General features: G+C 46.6%; 1 protein-coding gene across 2 annotated transcripts in view; it reads left to right on the top strand.

Moving 5' to 3' along the window:
* Positions 1–14,539: 14,539 nt before the first annotated feature.
* The window catches only part of SCUBE3 (signal peptide, CUB domain, EGF-like 3), a 44,271-nt gene continuing 38,681 nt past the window's right edge, over positions 14,540–20,129 (top strand). The window contains exon 1 of one of the 2 annotated variants that reach the window (XM_006882056.1): positions 14,540–14,972. In XM_006882056.1, coding sequence (XP_006882118.1) covers positions 14,888–14,972 — 85 coding nt within the window. In that variant the 5' untranslated portion in view covers positions 14,540–14,887. The remainder of the gene's footprint in view (positions 14,973–20,129) is intronic. The other variant, XM_006882055.1, reaches the window with a different exon arrangement.

Genomic DNA, 20,129 nt, shown 5'->3' with positions numbered 1-20,129 from the left:
TGTGCTTGTTGGCCATCTGAATGTCTTCTTTGGTGACATATCCTGTGCCCATTTTTCTATTGGATTATTCACCTTTATCTTGTTGTGGTGCTCAAGTATTTTATAAATTCTAGATATAAGTCCCTTACACTTTCTTAATTTTAAACTATTTCCTTGCCCCATTCACACAACAGCCTCTTGGCCCAGGTGTAAGTTCTGCATGAGCACAATTAAGTGTTCTGGAATTCTCATGTTCTCAATGTTAGCCACAATTCATTATGATCCACATAGTCAAATGACTTTGCATAGTCAATAAAGTGCAAATAGGCATTCATTTACTTTCAGCCAGGATCCATCTGGCAACAGCAATGATATCCCTGGTCCCATGGCCTCTTCTAAACACTGTTCTCTATGTACAGTTCTATCCAGTTTTGAAAGATGCTCAGCAATATTTTGTTTGTATGTGATACTAATGATATTGTTCAATAATTTCCTGTGGGCTAGTGGTGTAAGCCACATAAAAATGCTCTGTTGACTCAAAGATGGTGCCTCTTTAGCAGTTCGAAATACATCAGGGCATCTGTGGGAGAAATAAGAACAATCTGCTTCAATGCTATTTACAGCATCCAAAAAACCACTGGAGGATCAGTTATGAGTCAGTTACAGCAATGAGATGATGATAATAAACAACAACAATCTATACAGGAGTCAGTTCCTAGCTTTCTCCCACAGAGAAGCTGACCGGGTTTTTACTACCAGCCTTTGGTAGTAGAAAGTGTTTGCAGTCAAGTGTTTAGCTGTTGTGCTATCAGAGTTCCTTTCTGGAGACTCCAGGTGATACAGCAGTTAATATGTGTAACTACTATTGGAAAGACTGGAAGGTTTGGCTTAAACCACAGACGGAAGAAAGGCCTGGCAATGTACTTCTGAAAAATCTGTTTTTGCAAACCCTGTGGAGCATAGTGCTCTGATACACATGGGACTTCCAGGACCCAGCAAGTATGATGGAGGCAATTGGTTTTGTTCTGAAGACAATGTCACAGCCCCCAAAAAGGATCAGGCTGTCAAACAAGAAAGGAGTGGTTCTGAAGATGGGAAGTACTGTGTCATGGGGGATAATAAAGAAGTTGACATTTTCTCCCTCACTTGCTTCTTTGTGTCAGCTGCCACCAACTTGGCATTCCCCCCACCCCTGAACAGGCAGGACTGGACCTGAGCGTGAAAGGCATGTGATGCCCTGTGCTTACAACAAGTTTATAAGTACTTACACCAGCATGGAAACCTATCATTTACAACCTTGGCATGGAAACCAACATAGAGTTAAATGGCTTTCCGCTTGCTCTGCCCTCTACCCTCTATTTGAAGTTGGCTTTAAGATTTAGGAAAGATATAATTGAACTGTGGTGACAATGGGGAGGTCTGTAGAAGTGGAAATGATTCCAAAGAGAAAAGGAAGGTAATTTCTCAGGGGTTATGGTTGTTGTTGTTGTTAGGTGCCGTCGAGTCCAATATGACCCATGGCAATTATATGAACAGAACTGATCCCTATCCTGTGTCATCTTCACAATCTCTGACATACTTGAGCCCATTGCTGCAGTCACTTTATCAATCCAACCAGTTGAGGATTTTCTTCTCTCTCAGTTTTCCTCCACCTTCCCAAGCATGGTGTCTCTTTCCAAGGAATAGCCTCCCCTAGAAACATTTCCAAAGTATGCTAGATGAAGCTTCATCATCTTTGCTTCCAAGGAGCACTCTGGCATCACCTTCTCCAAGTACCTGTCATTTCTTTTGGTGGTCCATAGGATATTCAGTACTCATTTCCAACACCACAGCTCAAAGACATCAGTCCTTCTTCTGCCGTCCTTATTCATTGTTCAGCTCTCAGACAGCATAGCAAGTGATTGAAAAGACCATGGCCTGAATCAGGTACACCTTAGTCCTCAAACTGACATCATTGTTTCTCAGTAATTTGGAGAAGTCCCTGACTAAAGACTTTCCCAGTGCAATACACCTCCTGATCTCCTGATTCCTGGTACCAAGGGTGTTGATTGTGTAACTAAGATGAAGTCATAGACAGTTTCAGTCTTTTCTCCATCTATCATGATGTCATCAATTGTATTGGTCCATTGGCGCAAATTTTTTTGTTTTCTTCATGTTAATATGCAATCCATACTAAAGGCTGTATTCTTTGATCTTCTGCATAAGTGTTTCAAGTCTTCCTCACTTTCAGCAAGCAAGGCTGCGTCATCTGCTTAAAGTAGGTTATTTTTTTTTATATATAAAGTAGGTTATTGATGAGTCTTCCTCTAATACTTATGCCACATTCTTCTTCATGGAGTCCAGCTTGAATAACTTGCTCTGCATGCAGTTTGAATAGATATGGAGAAAGGATATAACCCTGATGATGGACACCTCTCTTAATTTTTTTTATCTCTCTTAATTTTAAACCATATAGTGTTTCCTTGCTCTGTTTGCACAACAGCCTCTTGGTCTAGGTATAAGTTTTGCATGAACACAATTAAGTGTTCTGGGACTCCTATTCTTCTCAATGTTAGCTATAATTTATTATGATATATACAATCAAATGCCTTTGCATATTCAACAAAGCACAAATAGACATTCTTCTGGTATTCTTTGCTTTCAGCCAGGATCCATCTGACATCAGCAATGATATTCCTGGTGCTCTGGTCTCATCTAAACCCAGCTCAAATGTCTAGCAGTTCTCTGTACTGTTCTAGCTTTTAAAAAAATTCTCTTCAGCAGTATTTTCTTGCATGTGATATTAATTAAGTTGTTTGATAATTTCCACATTCTATTGGAAATGGGAACAAACACGGATCTCCTCCAGTCAGTTGGCCAAGCAACTGTCCTCCAAATTTCCTGACACAGACTAGTGAGCACTTCTAGAGCTGTATCTGTTATTTGAAACATGTCAATTGGTATCCCGTCAATTTCTGGGACCTTATTTTTTGCCAGGGCCTTCAGTGCAGCTTAAACTTCTTCCTTCGTTACCACTGACTTCTGGTCATGTGGTACTTCAAGATTTTGCCCATACCATATCTCTGTATTATTGCCACTTCTCAAGGGTAGGCCTACCAATGCAGAATGATAGGGCCAGGATAAATTGTCTTCTGTGTCCTCAGGTATGAACTATATTATTCAGCTATGATAGAAGTTTTTAACTTTTTTTTTTTTAATTTTTGTGTGAGTGTACCGTCAAATCAGATCTGACTGGTACAGGAGGAGATTGTCCCTCCTTTCCCCGGCACAGCATCTGGTGGATTCGAACCGTGTGCCTCTGGGATTGTAGTTGCAGCTCCTTGCCACTAGGCCACCAGAGCTCCCCTAGAAGTTTTTAACATTTTGATAAGTAGACAGGTCATGGAGACTTTGAACAAAGATGTTTAAACAAACTCTCTCTGGAAAAAAGAGCACATGGGCAAAAGTTTCTATACAACTTAGGGGATTCCTAGATCTCTCTGAAGTCTGTACTTGTTAATTCATGCCAACATGCAAAAGACTAATAAGTTTTTGTATATTTCCTTTTTGAAGGAGAATGATGCCCTAAACTTAAAGGATGTGTAACTCTTGCTAGGGAAACAACATCTTTCCATCGGTAGGTAGAAATACTTCCGCAAGGGGATGGTAAAGCAGCTCCTAACATCAGAAATTTCTAGATGTCTTTGCTATTACCCACATATAAAATTTAATTTGAAGATGGGGGAGCCATAGGAGAAGAAAAGGCAACTGAGGCTGGTTTTAGGCTAAATTAGAATCAGAAGGCTATGTGACACATGACCCGATGGGGTTTGGGTACCAGATCTTCCTGGTCAGCTCAGAGCATCTGATCTTGTTAATAGGCCAATAAAAATTAGAGGAGACAAAGGCCAAGTCCTGGCTGCTCAAATAAGCCTTCCCTGTGAGAGGGAGCAAACTCATAAAGAGTTGTAGCTGGGCAAACGGAGGAATCATTGCATTTCATTAACTTTAATAGTGCTCGTTAGATTGGCTTCCAAGGCTGTGGAACTGGAGAGCGAGCAAGCCAGACTTGTCAGCAGGACTGGGGAGCAGGCCCACTCTCGTGGACTCCCCTGCCTGGCCAGATGCCAAGCTGGAAGCAGCTCTTGTTGCCCTCAGGAGCTCCCCATCCCAGCATGACATGCCAGCATGACATCCCAGCTACACAGGCTAGAAGCCTCTCCCTCAAGGGCTAATTCTTTCCTGCCAGAATGTGGGAAGACAGGACAAAGAGCTTGGAGCAAACTATCTCCAGCCTTGGGAGAACCCCTGGTTCTAGGTGTCTACACGGAGACCCCTCCCAGGGACTTCAAATGCCCAGCTCCCGTGCCCACATGCCCCTACCAAAGGGTCTTACGAGACCCAGAGTCAGCCCAGGGACCATTGTCAAGGCTGGCCACACCCCTGACCTCTGCCTTGTCTTCCATCCCAGACAGGTCTAATGCCAGAAAAACGGAAAACAAACAAATAGGGCCAGCAGAAAACAGATCACCAAACAAACCCGCCTCACATTGTCCTCTGTGGTCAGCAAGAGCCTGGAGCCAGAAGCCACTGGCCTGGAAAAGCCCAAACATCTCCCTGTCCTCAGCCCTGAGCAGAGTTTCCTCCTGGGAAAGGTTAGTCTTCCCTCCTCCCCTGCTGCCCCCTTCTCCTCCTCCCTTTCACTTCTTTTTATGTCTCCCTTCCACCTTTCTTCCACCTCCCTTCCATTCTTCTCTTTGCTCCCTTCCTGTATTTTTGATAAAATAAATTCACTAAAATCTAGCACATTGAAGAAATACCGCCCAGAGTCCATAAAGTGAATACATGCCACTGTCTTACTTCAAAGTCATCAGGAGTCCCGAAGCCTGTATACCACTGTCAACCCTTTTGCTTCCAACTAAGCCAGCCCTTCATATGTAGCACCCTTGCACCTGTAAGGTCTCTAATTGAGCTAGATTATTAATTCCCTTAAGACATGTGTCCCTTGAGTTCTTAAGCCCTCACCCTCTTCACTCAGCGGCCCTTGTGAAAATTCTGTGTCTCTCTTGGGGCCAACTTTATACACTCTCCTCAATGGAGTAGTTCCCATGCTCCCAGCTGGAATTAATCTGCCTCTTTATGCCCTCTGTCGAATTTTATGTTAGTAGCTCCATATTTGGGCATATACCATGTTCTGCCTTACATAATCTAATTATTTAGAAGCAAGTTTCTCTCTCCTATATAATTATAAATTTGAAGGCAGCAACTGTGTCTAGGTGGTCTTTGAATCTTCATGCTCCTTTAAGATCCTGGCACATAGTTAGTACGCAATGATCATCAAATTCATGGAAAATGTAATCTATGGTTATAGAGTAGCAAAAAAAATTCACATCTTAATGTCACCAATGTGTGACATTTTAATGTGTCTCATTTTAGTAATTTTGTTTGTTTTTTTAGGCTCTGGGTAGGTTCCCCAAGTTTTGATTTCAGGACTTCCCCGAGGCTTGAGGATGGTATGTTAGAGAGCGACACCTGCTGGTGAAGAATAGCATTGCCACTCTCCTCACCAAGAGTGCATGAGTTGTATTGGGTGCCTTAGAGTTGAATCCAACTCAGTGATTCTATGAACAGATCTGAACCCCGTCCTATCCTGTACCAGCCTTGCAATCTCTCACACACTCACCAAGAGGAGCATTTGTATTTCTCAGAAAATCCCAGAAGGATTAAACCAAGGAGTGAGATGGGGCAAGAGGGTGAAGGAAGATGAGGGAAGAAGACCAAAAATGAATTATTCTTCCACCTCAGTAGTCAGACCCCTGGAAAGAGCTTGTTCTCTGTGATACCCTCGCCTCCTTCAGACTAAATTTTGCAGGACCATAACAGGGCAGCACACTGCCTGTTTGACTGACACCTCTGACATCTCTCCACCTAAATAGAAAGAGAAGTAACAGCATGAAGAAGGGAAAGCCTCTTGCCAAAAAAAGGGGAGGCAACATTTTCTAAGAATAAAAATGCTCAGCACAAGCACACCGCTGGCAGAAATCTTGACCCCTTCCTTGATGTATATTTCAAGCTTATTCTAGAAGAATTCTCTGTCCTATGGCAAACATAATTCTTGGAAAACATAACTGAAGCTATTAGGAAACGGAATTCTGTTTTCTAGAAAGCTGCTCGATGGCCCACTTAAAGCTAGTTCATGAATACTTTGAACTTTGTCCCAGTACCTCTATCCATTCTTTCTTTAAGATATCTATAGAATGATATTCCTCTCCATTTTTTCCTCTTAGTTGGGAGCCCAGCAGCAGGTGTGGGGTATGGGGGTGAGGGGAATGGCGAAGACAGTCATGAGAAAACAGGGCAGGTAAGCCAGTCAAACCCAGGTCTCAGCAAAGCCACATCCCTCTGTCCTGTTCTCTGTCATTCTTGATGCCTTTGTTAAGGCTTTAATAAAATTCCAACTGGCCAAGGTTTCATCACCCTTTCTGACAGAGATATTTGAGGCTCTAAAACATAAGGTTTAGCTACAAGGAGTGATTCTATAATGATGGTGTTTTATGCACCAATAGGCTAGATCTTTAGTGACGGCGTGGAGAAGTGGCCACACTCTAGGTTCTTTTTCCTAGCTCTGCCTCGCCGAAGTTTTGATGGGAGTTGCCTGTGGACCTTACCTCATCTGTCTTAGGCCCCTCTGTTCCTTCTCACCCAGTTTTCTGCTTCTAGTGGCTATATCTGGGCTGCCATCAACAAATTCTCTAAACTTTTGGGGAGATCCTGATCTCTGTTAAGCCCCCTGAATCTCTGTGGTCTTTCTTCAGCTTATGAGGTCCTGCTTTGCATCACCTTCAAACACCCTCTATGTTACCAGTGTTTCAGACAGCCTGAAGCATTCCTCAGGTGACAGGCAGGCAGCCAAAGTCAAGGGACACTCTACCTCTCCACGAGCTTACCTGTATTTTATTTTTTCAGCCATTCAACAAATATTCGTTTAACACAATTATGTGCCAGGCATATGCTTAGGACTAATGATACAGTTGTGACAAATATAAGTCTTGACCTCAAAGAGGTGATAAATATGTTTAAAGGGAAGACAAATCATATGCTACAACATGACCAGGGCCATTGTAGAGAGATTTTTCAAGGACCACTGAGTTGCAAGTCTCCTGGGACAATAAGACTTCATAAGAGACTTCATAAGCAATGGCCCATTAAAGCTGAATCTCCAAAGGCAGTAGTAGTAGTAGTCTTCTAACTGGTATTAAGGAGTAAGAGGGTAGAAAGGAACCTAGATGCAAGAAAGAACATGTAATTTACCAGGAAGTGTGACTTGAGGATGATGGAGTGATGAGGTGGCCAGATGAGAAATAGTAAATGTAGCTGGAGAGAGATGGGTTTAGGAGTAACACAGATAGCCATGTATACATGTTAAGGGGTTAAAACTCATCCTGTCAAGCAAGGGTCTACAGAAGATCTTTTCAGTACCTAAATTGAAACAGTGGTAACAGGAATACAAAGGAGGGTGGATTTGAGGGAAGTTTTAGCAGTTTCCCCCTCAGAATCTGTTGGCCAATTAGATGGGGAAGAGCAGTAGAATTATTGGAAAATCTCAGTGGGTTATGGAACCATCAATCCCAAGATGGAGATCACAAGAGGGACAGGTCAGAGGGGGTGTCAGGAGGAATGATAAATTCATTTAGGAAAGGAGTAATGTTTAGCTTGAAAGACTCCATTGGAAATAATCCATAAGCAGATGAAATATGGGATTTAATACAAAAGAGAGAAAGGAGGTGTATATATTTAAAAACTGGACATAGATAATTACAGCTAGAAGAAAAATTGGGCTTATCCTAGGATACCATCCCCATAGTAGCTGGAACCATAATGTGCCTACTATGTACTGGCCTGCTATGAACTTCCACACACATCATTAATCCTTCAACCACCTGCAAGGTCTTAATTTTATCCTTTCCATTTTCTAGAAGCTGAAACTCAACGAGGTGAAGAATTTTACCCAGATTTTTCTATGGACAAGATTGAGATTGTCTGACCAATATTCTGCCTACCCATTGCTGACCCCAGGTAAGAGTCCCCAGGAAAGTCACCAGTGTGAAAACTGAAGAGAGTCAAGCTAGAAGCCCAGATTCTATCGCATGTAAGAGGTCTGTGGAGAACCACTGAGGAACAGGGGACACTCCAAGAAGGGGAAGGGAAATGCTTGGAGGTCTCAGTGATGGAGAGAGGGGTCAGGCTAGATAAGAAATGGCAGGCAGCCCTGGATCTAGAGATGTGGGAGTCACTGCAGACCTGGATACCAGACTGCTCTATGGTGAGGAGTAAGAGGGAAGTATAAAGTACAGAAACAGAGCAGACAGGCTCCTTCTAGAAACTTGGCATCTCAGCAAGATGAGAGTTGTCGGGCCCAGGGTGGTTTGCTGTTACTGCTTTAGTATGCTGCAGGTCGTACCTACTTTATAAAATGAAGCCAAGGAGCTTAGATGAGAATTTAGGTGAAGGAGAGGATAATTGACAGAACAAGGCCAAGAGGGAGGGAGCCTTGTATAGGTATGGGCAGGATTGGCTGCTACCAAAAAGAGGGATCCCTCTCCCGGCAGCAGAGGAAAAGGGAGTGAGAGTAGGAAGTCCATGCCAGGTGGCTCTGGCTTCTCAGTGATGGTGAGCACTAACAGGAGAAGTAAGGGGGCTGGGTTGGCAGAAAGGAAATGGAAGTTTGGAAGAGCAGCTGTACGGAAGGGAAAGGGGCGCAGCCTTGGGGCATTTTGGAAGTTTGCCTCGTGATGTAGAGGGGTCTGGAATCACACATGGGTATTGATGCCAACTGGCAGGTGGGAGATATTTGTTCCCTTCATGGAAGCAGCCAGGGAGCAGGTGGGAAGAAGGCAGGTGGTAAAGTGACTCAGGTGTGGGGTGGGCAGTGAGGAGGGTTGGGGAGGATATCAAGAGGTAGACAAAGTGGTTAAAAGAGAGGCTGAGACAGGTGTGAGCAACTCAGACCAAGCCACTCTGTCCCCTTGTTCTGGCAGTGAGTTTCTCTGTGAGAGCAAGATCAAGAGCCTCAGAACAAGTGGCTCTTGGAATCCCAAGGCTGGTGCAGACTTTGAGAGCATCACCTCCAGCTTGCTACAGCAAGATTCAGAACCATCCTGAATGGTTAGGAAGCAAGGTCCCGCCAGGATCAACCTGTCCACAGCCTCAGACAGCCTCCTCAACCCCTCCCTTCTATTTCTTTCATTGTCTTTGTTGTTTTCCTTCTCTCATTCCATCTACATAGCACTGATTTTTGTTTGTTTTCATCTTGTTTGCTTCTTTTTTTCTGCTGAAAAGCCACAAAGACATAACTCAATTCCCTTTGTCCATGAAGCCTTCTTGGATGATTATCTTTGATTTCTGCCAACTTCTTGTGGCACGTTCTGCCTGGGTCTCATTTAGGTGTTCTGTGTTGTACAGACAAACCTTGCCTTCTTGCTAGGGCTACAAATTCTGAATAAGAATCATGTTTTCTAGTTCTTTTATACCCTTGAGAGGGCCTAGGGGAGTTGTTGGATGGTACAGGCCATTAGCTTGATAACCTAAAAGTTTAAATTTTTAATCTACTCTGTCTGGTATGCCTCAGAATAAAGTCCAGAGGATCTACTTCAGAAAAAAAAAAACCCCCCCCACACAAAAAAACCAAACCCACACCAAAACAAAAAACCCAGCTACTAAAACCCCAACACAACACAGTTCTACACCAGTTGCTGTGATCAGAGTCCATTAGACAGCACCTGTTGAAGGCCCAAGAAAGTGTATGTAAAGGGGCACAAAATAGGTACCATATGCCACTTGACAGGTGGATTGCTGACTAGTCAGATGATGAGGAAGAGGAAGATGTAAACTGGAAGAAAGAGGACTGATATCTCTGAGAGTGCAGGTAAGAAGCACTAATTCATGAGTTGAAAGTCACAGATGGTCCATAGTTCTACCTTTGCCTCTTATCTTAAGGTACTTTGTGACCTTGGGAAAGTCACATGACCACTCATATAACAGACAAAAAAAGATGACCAATGTCTTCTATGGGGCATTGTTGGTTCAGCAGTAGAATTCTTAAGTGTCCTGATTCAGTTCCCAGCCTGTGTACCAGCTACCACCTCTCTGTCAATGGAGGCTTGAATGTCACTGTGAGGCTGAGTGTCAGCAGAGCTTCCAGACTAAGACAGACGAAGAAGAAAAAGCTTGTGGTCCATTTGTGTATGTTAGCCCATGAAAATCTCAGGCTTCAGAGTGGTCCAATTCACAGCCATCCGTGGAGATGGCACAGGGCCACCAGTGTTTCATTCTATCGTGTATGGGGGCTGCTGTAAGGTGAACAACTTGTTCAAATGACTCAACTGCAGCTTACATCAAAATCTTCTTGAGTTCTATTACTGGAGAAACCTCTAGAGTAAGGTTGCTGGCCTGGGTTTGAAAGGACTGCTCTGTGACCCTCAACCTGCTCCAAATGATTAGATTCTAACAATTATTAGACTCTTAACAAGAGTGTTCTGGGTCTCTGGATTCAGGGAGGATAGTGTAGAGAGGAGAGGAGGTAGATAAGCCCCAGCATCAAGCTTAAGCCCAACTCCTAGCTTTATCTCTTATCAGCCAGTCTATCATCCTGAGCAAGTTACTTAACCTGCACAAGTCTCTTGTTTCAAATCGATAAAATGGGGATTACAATAGGCTCCCTTGCAGTTTTCTGGTGGAGTATCTGATAGAGGTCGGCAAATAGAACACATTTTGTAAATTAAGGCTTTGAGCTCTAATTTGTGTGTCTGAGTGTCTGTGTCTGTTTATGGCATAGTAGGAAGTGAAAGGCAGTTGGAAAGAATATATTCCAGAACTATAGTACCTGGAAGGTACATTTCCCCCAACTCTCCTCAATGTAGACAAAGTGTGGCTGACAAGGGCAGTATCCTGGAATGCATGGAATTTTGGGAACCTTTTCAATAGGAATGTGTGACAGACAGGAACCTATTAGAGATGGCAAGATGAAGTCCAGTTATCTGCACTCACTTTAAGCAACATCAGCTTGGCCTGCAACAAAAGTGCTTCTTTTAGTAATGCCTTTTGTTAAGAGTTTGGTAAGAGCTGTGCTGCCAGCCCTAAGGCAAGTCTATCAGCCTCTGGGCAGGAGAAAGATGGGCAGTCTCTTCTTATGTGATTTACTGCCTCTGAAAACCCATTGTAGGGTCAGCTATGAGTCGGTTCTAACTCAACCGTATGTAATACAATTCAATAGCAACTCAATACTGGGATTTGCTCCTTCTGAGAAGTAGTGAAAATATTAACAAGAGCTTCTACCTTTTGAATGCCCGCTATTTGCCAGTTGTTCTTCATAGGTTGTCTCATTTATAATCAACATAACTTTATAAAGTAGGTGCTCTTTATCAGATGAGAAAAGTGAAGCTCACTGAGCTTGAGTAACCTGCCTGAAGTTACACAGCTAGAAAGCAACAGAGTTTGAATTTGACCTATTGACTTGTTTAGAGATCAAGGTGAAGTTATGTCTATACCTACGCCTTTTCCAGAGGAGAAAACTGAGGCACAGAGAAGTGAAATACCTACTCACCCCAAAAAAAGATATATGACTTTATGGAATGGCAGGGTCAGACACTCACCCTAGACAATTGAGATCCACTGCAAGCATGCTAGCTATTAAATACTACTACCTGTCAAGATAAGGTTAGTAGAATAGTTTTATTGATGAAGAAGCTGAAATGCAGGGAGAAAACCACAAGACTCATGGAAGGAGACATGGCAGAGGAAAGGAAATCCCTGAGTATAGGTGGGATCCTGATACAGGTATTCCTAAGCAGGATGGGAATTGAGATATACCAGCTCTGGGTTCCCATCACTCCTCATTCCAGACACTCACAGATGAAGTAAGATTAAATAGATGTCAGAGAGTTCATGATGGATATCTCCTAAGTGTTGAAGGTCCAGAGACCACTGGACATTTTGCCTCTACTGGCAAAAGTATGGCTGTGATGGCATATGTCGTTGCTTTTGCAGTACCAATTCCAAGAGCTATCTCATTAGTCCTTCCTCTGTCATCTTTCTGAGTTGCTGGCCAGTCGTGAGTCCTGCAGAAGGAGACAAGGCAGAGAGCAGGGCAACCAATTCATAGCACCCCAGTGATAGAAGTACTCCCTCAGCCCCTTTGGAAGCTTCCAAAGGGATAGAAGGGGCTGGGATCAGACTGTCAGGGCATAGGGCAAGGAACTGCCTCTTCCACTCATATGTGGAAGAAAGGCTCACTTTGTCCTAGAGAAACAGAGAAAATGAGGAAAAGGTGACAGGATGAGGGAAAAGATACCCAAACTCCCAACAATGTAACTTAGGTAGAGAAACTGCCTAGGTCGTACTCACCCTAAACCAGGGCAATGGCCACACTGAGAAGACCAGAAACTAGAGCAAAGACTTCACGTAACCCACTAACCCACTCCTACAGAATCTTCTGTGCCCACCTTAGCTATAGTGGAGGGTCAGCTAAGGCTGCCTTTAGGGACCCAGATGAGCTCACACTAGTGCTCAAAGCAAAGCAAAGGGAAACAAAGCAAGACAACATTCAGTCATCCTTTTCTGCCTTGAGGGATTCCCTGGCTCTCTCCCTTTTGCCCCCATATAGATCAGGAACAGTCTGGCAGATTCCAATTCTTTCTATTTTTTAAACCATTCTCTTGTGTGGGGCAGAGAGAGGCTGGCATGTTTGCACTTGTCCCCCAGCCCTACACATAATTGGTGGCAGCAGGTAAAGCTCCTGTAAGGGGGAAGGGCTTGCCAGTGGAATGAAGGAGGGAGGGAGCCCTACAGTCACAGGGCCAGACGGAACCTGGAGATCATTCAACCTGTCTCTGACCTCCACAGCATTCTCTTGCTCCCATCCCAGTGGGCGCCTCTCATGCCTCAAGGCTACTTCTCCCAGACTTCCACTATGGAGCAAATCCAACCTTCCTGTTTTCCAGATAAGGAAACTGAGGGTCATTGAGAAATGACTTGTCTAAAGTTAATCCTTGTCTGAGAATAGAGCTGGGGCAAGAAACTCACATACCTCTCTCTGTTTCTATCATTTCATTCTTCCTGAACAATCCTTATAGAAGTTGGGGACTAAAGAAGCAATGATAAAACCCAACCCTTACCCCAGCTTATGTAGGCTGCCATATCAAGGGTCTAAGAACCTAGTTATCAGGAAAAGCCTGGTAACTGCCCTTTCCTCCTAGGAACCCTGAGGTCTCTATGAGGTTAAGCTAGATCAGTCTTTTTCCCTGCAGAAAATTGGCTCTGAAACCAGGAGTAAGTAGCTGGAACCTGGCACAGACTCAGTCCTCCCTTGGTCTCACACTCCAAGAAAACCCCTACCACCTTTCAAGAGCGTGTTCCCCTTTCCTCTGTGCTGGGCAGAAAGAAGGTTCCCAGAGACAGAGAGTGGGTCAGGAGGTGGGTGGCATTGACGTGTGAGGGCATGGCTCCATCAGCACACCTTGCCCCTACTTTGAACATTTCTTTCATCAGCTGCTCCTGCAGTTGAAGGGATTGAGAGTAGAGAATGGATGGGTCAGGGCCCCGTTTGCCAAGTTTTGAGAGTAGATTTGGAGGAAAACACGGGTCACACAACCACGGTTGTGTAGATTGCTTTTGCCCCGGGAAACTCAAGAGTGTTGCAAGTTCAGGTCTGTGTGAATAGAGTGGCTCGGTGGCCATCAGCGAGGCCTTAACTGCCAGGGACGTAAGTGGTGGAGCTGACCGTTTTAGCAAGATTTAGAAAGAAGTCTCCTTTCTTCCTGGTCATCAGTTAAAATGGACTCAGTGCGAGAAATGGAGCTAGGAGCCTGAGGTGGAGGTGTGGTTGGAGGTTAAGAGTTGAGAGATTCTAAAGAGGTCCTGTGGGGCCATGTCGTCCTCCTTGCCGGTGGGTCCACCTCAACCTCCTTGACATCTCAAGTCCCCTTTGTCCCCTCGAGGGGGTGTGCGTGCAAATCTGTGCCACACAGCCCTCCTCGCGTGCGAGCCGGGGGCGCACCCTTGCTCCCCAGCGCTTTCCGCTGGGAGAGAGGGCGAGCTGGAGCCCGGTGCTGTTTGGTCTGGAGCCGAGCGGGGTTTGCATTGATCCATTGATTGTGCGCGGTCTGCGCCTGACCTCCTTGCTCCCGGGGAAGCCGTCTCCATGGAGACCAGGCCCGCTCCCCCAGCGCCGGATTGTAAATTCCTGCAGGCAGCAGCCCGGCAGCCTGGGGAGGGGGCCGCTGCGCCCGGGCGCGCAGGGGGAGCTGCCGCCGCGCCGAGGCCCCATTTGAAAGAAAAAGGGCACGGAAAAAAGAGGTGGTGGAGGAGGGGGAGGAGGAAGAAAACGAAAAGGAGCGGGGAGAGGAGGAGAAAGAGGAGGAGGAGGAGGAGGAGGAGGAGGAGGAGAAAAGCCAAGAAAAAGAGACGGAGCCGAGAGACAGGAACGAGAGGAAGAAAGAGGCAGAAAGGGCGTGTTTCTGGAGCGGTGTTTCCCCTCCCCTTTCTCAGGTCCCTAGCTCGGGCTCCGTGCTCTCCCCGCTGCAGTTCTCTCTGGGCAAAGCTGGGAATTGGGTGGGATTAGACGGAGCAGCCCCGGCGCCACCGCGAGCAAAGCCCAGTTTGGAGAGGGCGGGGGTGCCCCTCAATCAACGGCGACGAGCGCCCCTGGCCTCTCGTGCTCTCGGCTTGCTCTCCCCCAGCGTCCAGCAGGGAGGAGTCGGCAGCGCGGGGAGCTTTGCTGCCGACGGCGCTGTAGTCCGCACCCAGCTCCCACAGCCCCCAGCCCGGCCCCAGCGGGGCGCCCCATTCTCTTCCCCGTCCACCGTGCGGGGACCCGCCAGCTTCCGTCCTCCTGGGGCTGTACGACCTGCCCCGGCCGCCCAGAGCTCCAGCCATGGGCTTGGGGTGCGTGCCCGGGCTCTGCCTGCTGGTCCTGCTGGTCCACGCCCGCGCCGCCCAGCACAGCAAAGCCTCGCAAGGTAGGAGGGGCCCGCGGCCACGGGGCTGTAAGGGTTGGGGCGCGATTTCTGAGGGGCTGGGCAGGTGCTGGGTAGTGTGGTACTGTCAGGATGGGGCCCAGTTCTCCTGGACTCCCTGGCTAGGAACCTGACCTCTGAGGGCTGCGCCCACGGCGGGCGGCTTGGAGGAGTCCGGGATAGCTAGGATTGAGAAGTTGTGGGCAGTACTGAAGTGATCGTGCACGCTAGAATTCTGCCCAACTTCACTGCCACTCCAAGCTGCTTCTGAAGACTTCTTTTCCTGCAAAGTATGAGACTCCACATCTCTTAAAGAAACTTAAAGCTATGGAGAGACTGAGAAAAGGAGAACTTTCCGGCCACACCGTGTATCTCTTCCTCTTCACCCCCAACCTTTATGCAAAGTTAGAAATCTCCAAGTTGCTGTCGTATCAATGGGAAGTATGGGGAAACCAACTCGTCTCTCACTGACAGGACCTGAGAAGAAGAAAATTTTTCTGTGACTGCTTCGCGACAAGAATGTTGTGTTTCTGCGCGGGGGGGTGGGGGGGCGGAGGAAAATCTCTTTCGTCCTGCATGGCTTTCATTTCTTATCATAATATTTATTTATTAAGACCTCGGGTTTCCAATTCCATTTAAATCCAGGTCAGAATTGCATTAAAATAACAAAGTAAAATTCCAAACTGGGGAGTTCTGACAGATTCCTCTAGGAATTAAGAGACAGGGAGGCCCTCCCTCCCCCATCCCTGACCCAGGGGCTCATCGCCTTGCCAGCCCCAAAGCTAAGCAGTTTCATCCCATCTGTGCTAAATGAAGCCACCCTGGTGTCAGGACAGTTCTCTTGGGGGCAGCTTCCCTTCCTCCTTGACCTCATGCTGCACCCCTTTCTCTATCACATCTTCACTGATGAAGAGATTTATATGAACAGAAAGAAAATTCCTTTTGGCATGGCTTATGCTTTGCCTGTTGGGGGGGGGGGGGCTCCTGAAACAAGCTGGAGTGAGGAGATGGCTAGGCCAGAAGGGAAGGTTGAACTTGAGAGTTGGAGAAGCCCAGGTGTCTGGCAGTGAGGTCACTGCATCCAGGAGTCTGAGCACTTACTCTGAATACTAGATGAGCTCTGGCTCTGTTAAAAGGAAGGTGCTAGATCAGTGCCACTCTCCTCTCCCCAAACACTGCCTCTTCAGTGAACTGTTCCTCTTTTCAACCTACCCATTTACAAAGCTAGGGCCCTAGAGACCCTCACTTGCCAGATACCACATTCCACCCCTATGTCCTTCCAACCCAAATTTGCCTCTTCTTGTATCCTAGTTCCAGACAGCCCACAACCCTTTCCATCCCCAGCTGAGAGCAGCCCCTCTCCCCACTGTAGATTGGCTTGTGTTTTCATAAACAAAGCTGACTTCTGAAAGAAGGAACAGATTTAGTATAGTAATCTAGAGACAAGATAAGGACTCTTTCAAGTTGGAGCCAGTATCTATGATGGCCTAGTGAGAGGGGAAGCTGGAGGCAAGCAAGAGAGCAAGCCGTATATTTGAGGGTGTCCCAGGGACAGATGAAGATCCCCTAGAAGGGATAGGCGCTGTTAAGCCAAGGTTCTCAAGCCTGAGAGATTGGCTCATCCTTCAGGGACAGAAGATTCAAAATTCCTTCAAGTTACTCCTGGGGTCCCCCATTCATGTGACATCCTGCTGGGTGCTATGAGAAATGCATCTGAGGGTGAAATCCCTTACCCTCCAGGAATTTACAGACTGGAAGTTTTCTCCAGTGCTCTTCTCAGTTCATGAGCCAACACTTGCTCCCACTGCTCTGTAATGAGCTTGGCATCTTCCTTCCTTCTGATCACTGAATCTAGCTTGGCGTAGAATGGAAGCCCTTGTTACAGCTATCTTTGACCTTGCTTGCTGTTCAGGAAATTGGTAACTGAGATGGCTGGAGATTGCTTGTGAGCAGTTTTGCTGAGTTAGAGGACAGTCACTGGACCAAATCTGCAGTTAGATGCTACAGGAAGAACATACTGACCCAGAAGGGCAATCTTGAAATTTTTACTCATAAAATTGGTGCTATGGCTACCAGGGAAACTTCCCAAACCCCTGAATAGATCTTTCCGATATCTCCAGTGCCAAGAAGTATGCCTTAATGAGACATGCTTAGAAATGAAGCTCTAACATGTCTTTAGAATGCAAATACCTTTCACAACTATCTTTCATGGAGTAACTAGTATCTCAGATAGCCGAATGTCTGTCCAACAATCCTTATTAAGTTCTATCGAGTCTGAACTGACCCACACTGACCCTCCAGTGAGTCGCAAAGGCAGTAAATCACACAGAAAGAGCCTGTCTGTCTCCCTCGTAGCAGCTGGTGCATTTGAACTGTATGCCTTTGGGTTGACAACACAGATCCTTACCACAAGTAGTATGGAATGAGGGGGGAAGAGAAGAAAGGAATTTCCTAAGTGGAAGTGTATGTGTGTGTGTGTGTGTGTGTGTGTGTGTGTGTGTGTGTGTTAGAGAGGGAGACAGACACACCTTGATGATCATCACCAGGGGACAAAGCTGATGTTAAGCATGAATGTATATGTGTTTATTAGAACAGTGTGTGCGGATGAGATGAGTGGTGGGTGGTTTGTATGACTAGGATTGAGTGAGCATGAGTGTACATGGTTTTGAGTGTTTTTCAAGTGCCTGTCTGTATTTTAAAGTAGACAGACTGGATAACCAAGATAATTGTTAACTTAAAAGCATTAATTTGCTTTGCTTTTTGGGGGAGAAAGGAAGGTGGCAGTGGTTAAAAAGACCTAATCTTTGCAGAAGGCTCAGGTTTCAACTGAATGAAAAGGGGTGTGTGTGTGAGAGTGTATGCCCCCTGCCCCCCATCCCATGTTCAGGAGGGCCAAGAGCAAGACAGAGAAGCTCATCCCCTGTCCCCTGGAGCAGGCTCCAGCAGAGCCAGCCTGGCCATTTCATTTACCTGGTTGTTTTCTCTTCTCTTTAGGGATAGGGTTCGATAAAGCCATATGTATTTATTTACAGTTTCCATGTAACCTAACACCATCTCTAGGACTGAGTTTTCATCTGGGGGCAAACAGTGTCTCTCTGTCTTGATGTCTCTCTGGGTCTCTCTGGATCTCTGTCTAAGCGTCTCTCTGTCTCTCTCTTTCTTTCTCCCCACCCCTCTTTTCCTCTTTAATGTGGCTGTTTCCTCTCCTCCCTGCTTTCCACGGCTCCTGTGGCCAGCTTTTACAGTGAGGGGACTGTTCCTCCTAGCCCCTCCCTCCAAAATATGAAATGAAAACCATAACCGTGTCAGCGGGTGAGGGTGGCCCCGTGGGCAGCCGGCTACTGCCTATGCCCAGGCCAGGCCAGGCTGGATAGAGAGACTGACAGAGAGACGAGAGAGAGACCTACTCACTCAGCCTGATCCTCAATCAGTTCCCTCTCACAGCACCACCACTCCACACCCCCCACCCCCATTTTACCAGAGTGGGTGGAGAAGGAGGGGTGGACTGCTTAGAAATTCCTCCAGACTCCCTTTGACCTCTCTTCTCTCAATGACATGTTCTTCAAGGCTTGGGGAAAGCCTGCAAGGGGGGGTGAGTGGGGGCAGACTTTTCCCTGGCCTCTACCCTCACCCATCACCTCTTTGAGTCTCTGCAGGGTAGAAGGAGGGGTTGAAAGACCCTAGGCAAGGGCTGCTGAGGCCAGAATTAACTGCAGACAGAGAAAGGGGAGAGCTATCAGCAATCCCCAAATGAGATGTTTTCTGAAGTCTTCAGGAATCTGAGAGCATGAGAACCGGTTTGAGATGTGAGTGGCTGGAACCTGTTGTAAAAGGAGCCAGCTCTGGGTGTGAGTTTGGAAATGTAAGGTGTGCATTCAGGGTGCATGCGATCGTGCGTGTACGTGACTCAGGATGGGGGCAGTGCTGTGCACACAGGGCTCAGTAAAAGAAGAAGGAAGCGGAGCAATGTGCATTTTGTTTTACTTGGAGAAGTAAAGAAGTGGAATAGCTTGGTCCAGTGCCTCAGACTGTGGGTGGGGGACAGAAGTGAATAGCTTCAGACCTTTTTGAGAAGATGGAAGTAGAAGAGCTTGCTGCCTTCACACACACACACACACACACACACACACACACACACACACACCCTCAGTTTCCAGCTCCGGTCCCTCTGTGTCAGGGTGTGGGCCTCCTTTGACGTCCCATACCCCTAGCACATGACCACTTACAAGAAAGAGTCCCTGTCAGGGCTGGAAACTGCAGAGCAGCTCTGAGGCTGGCAGTGCCCGCAAGAGGCCCAGACCTGGGGACGGCTCCTCTAGGCTCAGTGAGAAGCCAGGAGTCTGGGAACAGAGGGAAGGTGAAACCACAGCCAGCCCAGGGATGTCTGGGGGTGGAGGAGGGACTCATCTGTGTTAAAAAGTGACACAGGCCTTTCTTCCTCCCCTGCTGTCCCTTCTGTCACTAGACTGGCCACTGTCCTTTTACATCCACACAGTTCCAGCCCCAGATGGCATTGGGGAGGCTTTGGTACCAATGGGTATAGCTGTATGGAGAACTTAAGTGTTGGGGCCATTAAAGCAATTAAAAAAAATTCTCCTAAAGTATGTGTAGGATCCTTTCCAGCTCTAATATAGTATATATCTCCTCAGCATCCTCCAGCTGAGGGTTGAAGATACTGCGGCAAGGGTAGAAGATACTGTGGCAAGCCTCAGTCCTGCAGCCTGACCTCCCCAGTGATGCCCTTGAGCCATATGTCCTCTCCCCCAGACCATGCTCCACTTCTCCCCGCCTATCTAGTCCCTTGACTCTTCTTTCTTCCATCAAGTTCCCCAGGACTTCAAGTCCCTGTTAATTCTTACCACCACTGAGTCAGAACCAACTCAAAGCTGACCACCTGGCAGGTTCCCTGGGCTGTAAATCATATGGGAAGGAGAATGTCCATCTTTCTCCTTCCAAGCCACTAGCGGATTTGAGCTGCCAGAGCAGCTCGATCTTTGGGTTAACAGCATGACTCCCTACAGGCCTCTCATTATTTCTTAAAGTGTTGTTAAGTGAAGCATTTACCATTGGAAATTGCCCCTGAAGAACAAGTGTGTGGGAGTCTTGAGTGTGAGTGCAACCAACAAAGCTGGAAGTGGAGCTGGTGTTCTGGGAGCTGAA

The sequence above is a fragment of the Elephantulus edwardii genome, unplaced genomic scaffold, assembly GCF_000299155.1.
Source record: "Elephantulus edwardii isolate Elephantulus edwardi_28Jun2011 unplaced genomic scaffold, EleEdw1.0 scaffold00017, whole genome shotgun sequence".
In the NCBI taxonomy this organism is placed as follows: Eukaryota; Metazoa; Chordata; class Mammalia; order Macroscelidea; family Macroscelididae; genus Elephantulus; species Elephantulus edwardii.
This window is presented reverse-complemented; position numbering and strand designations above follow the sequence as displayed.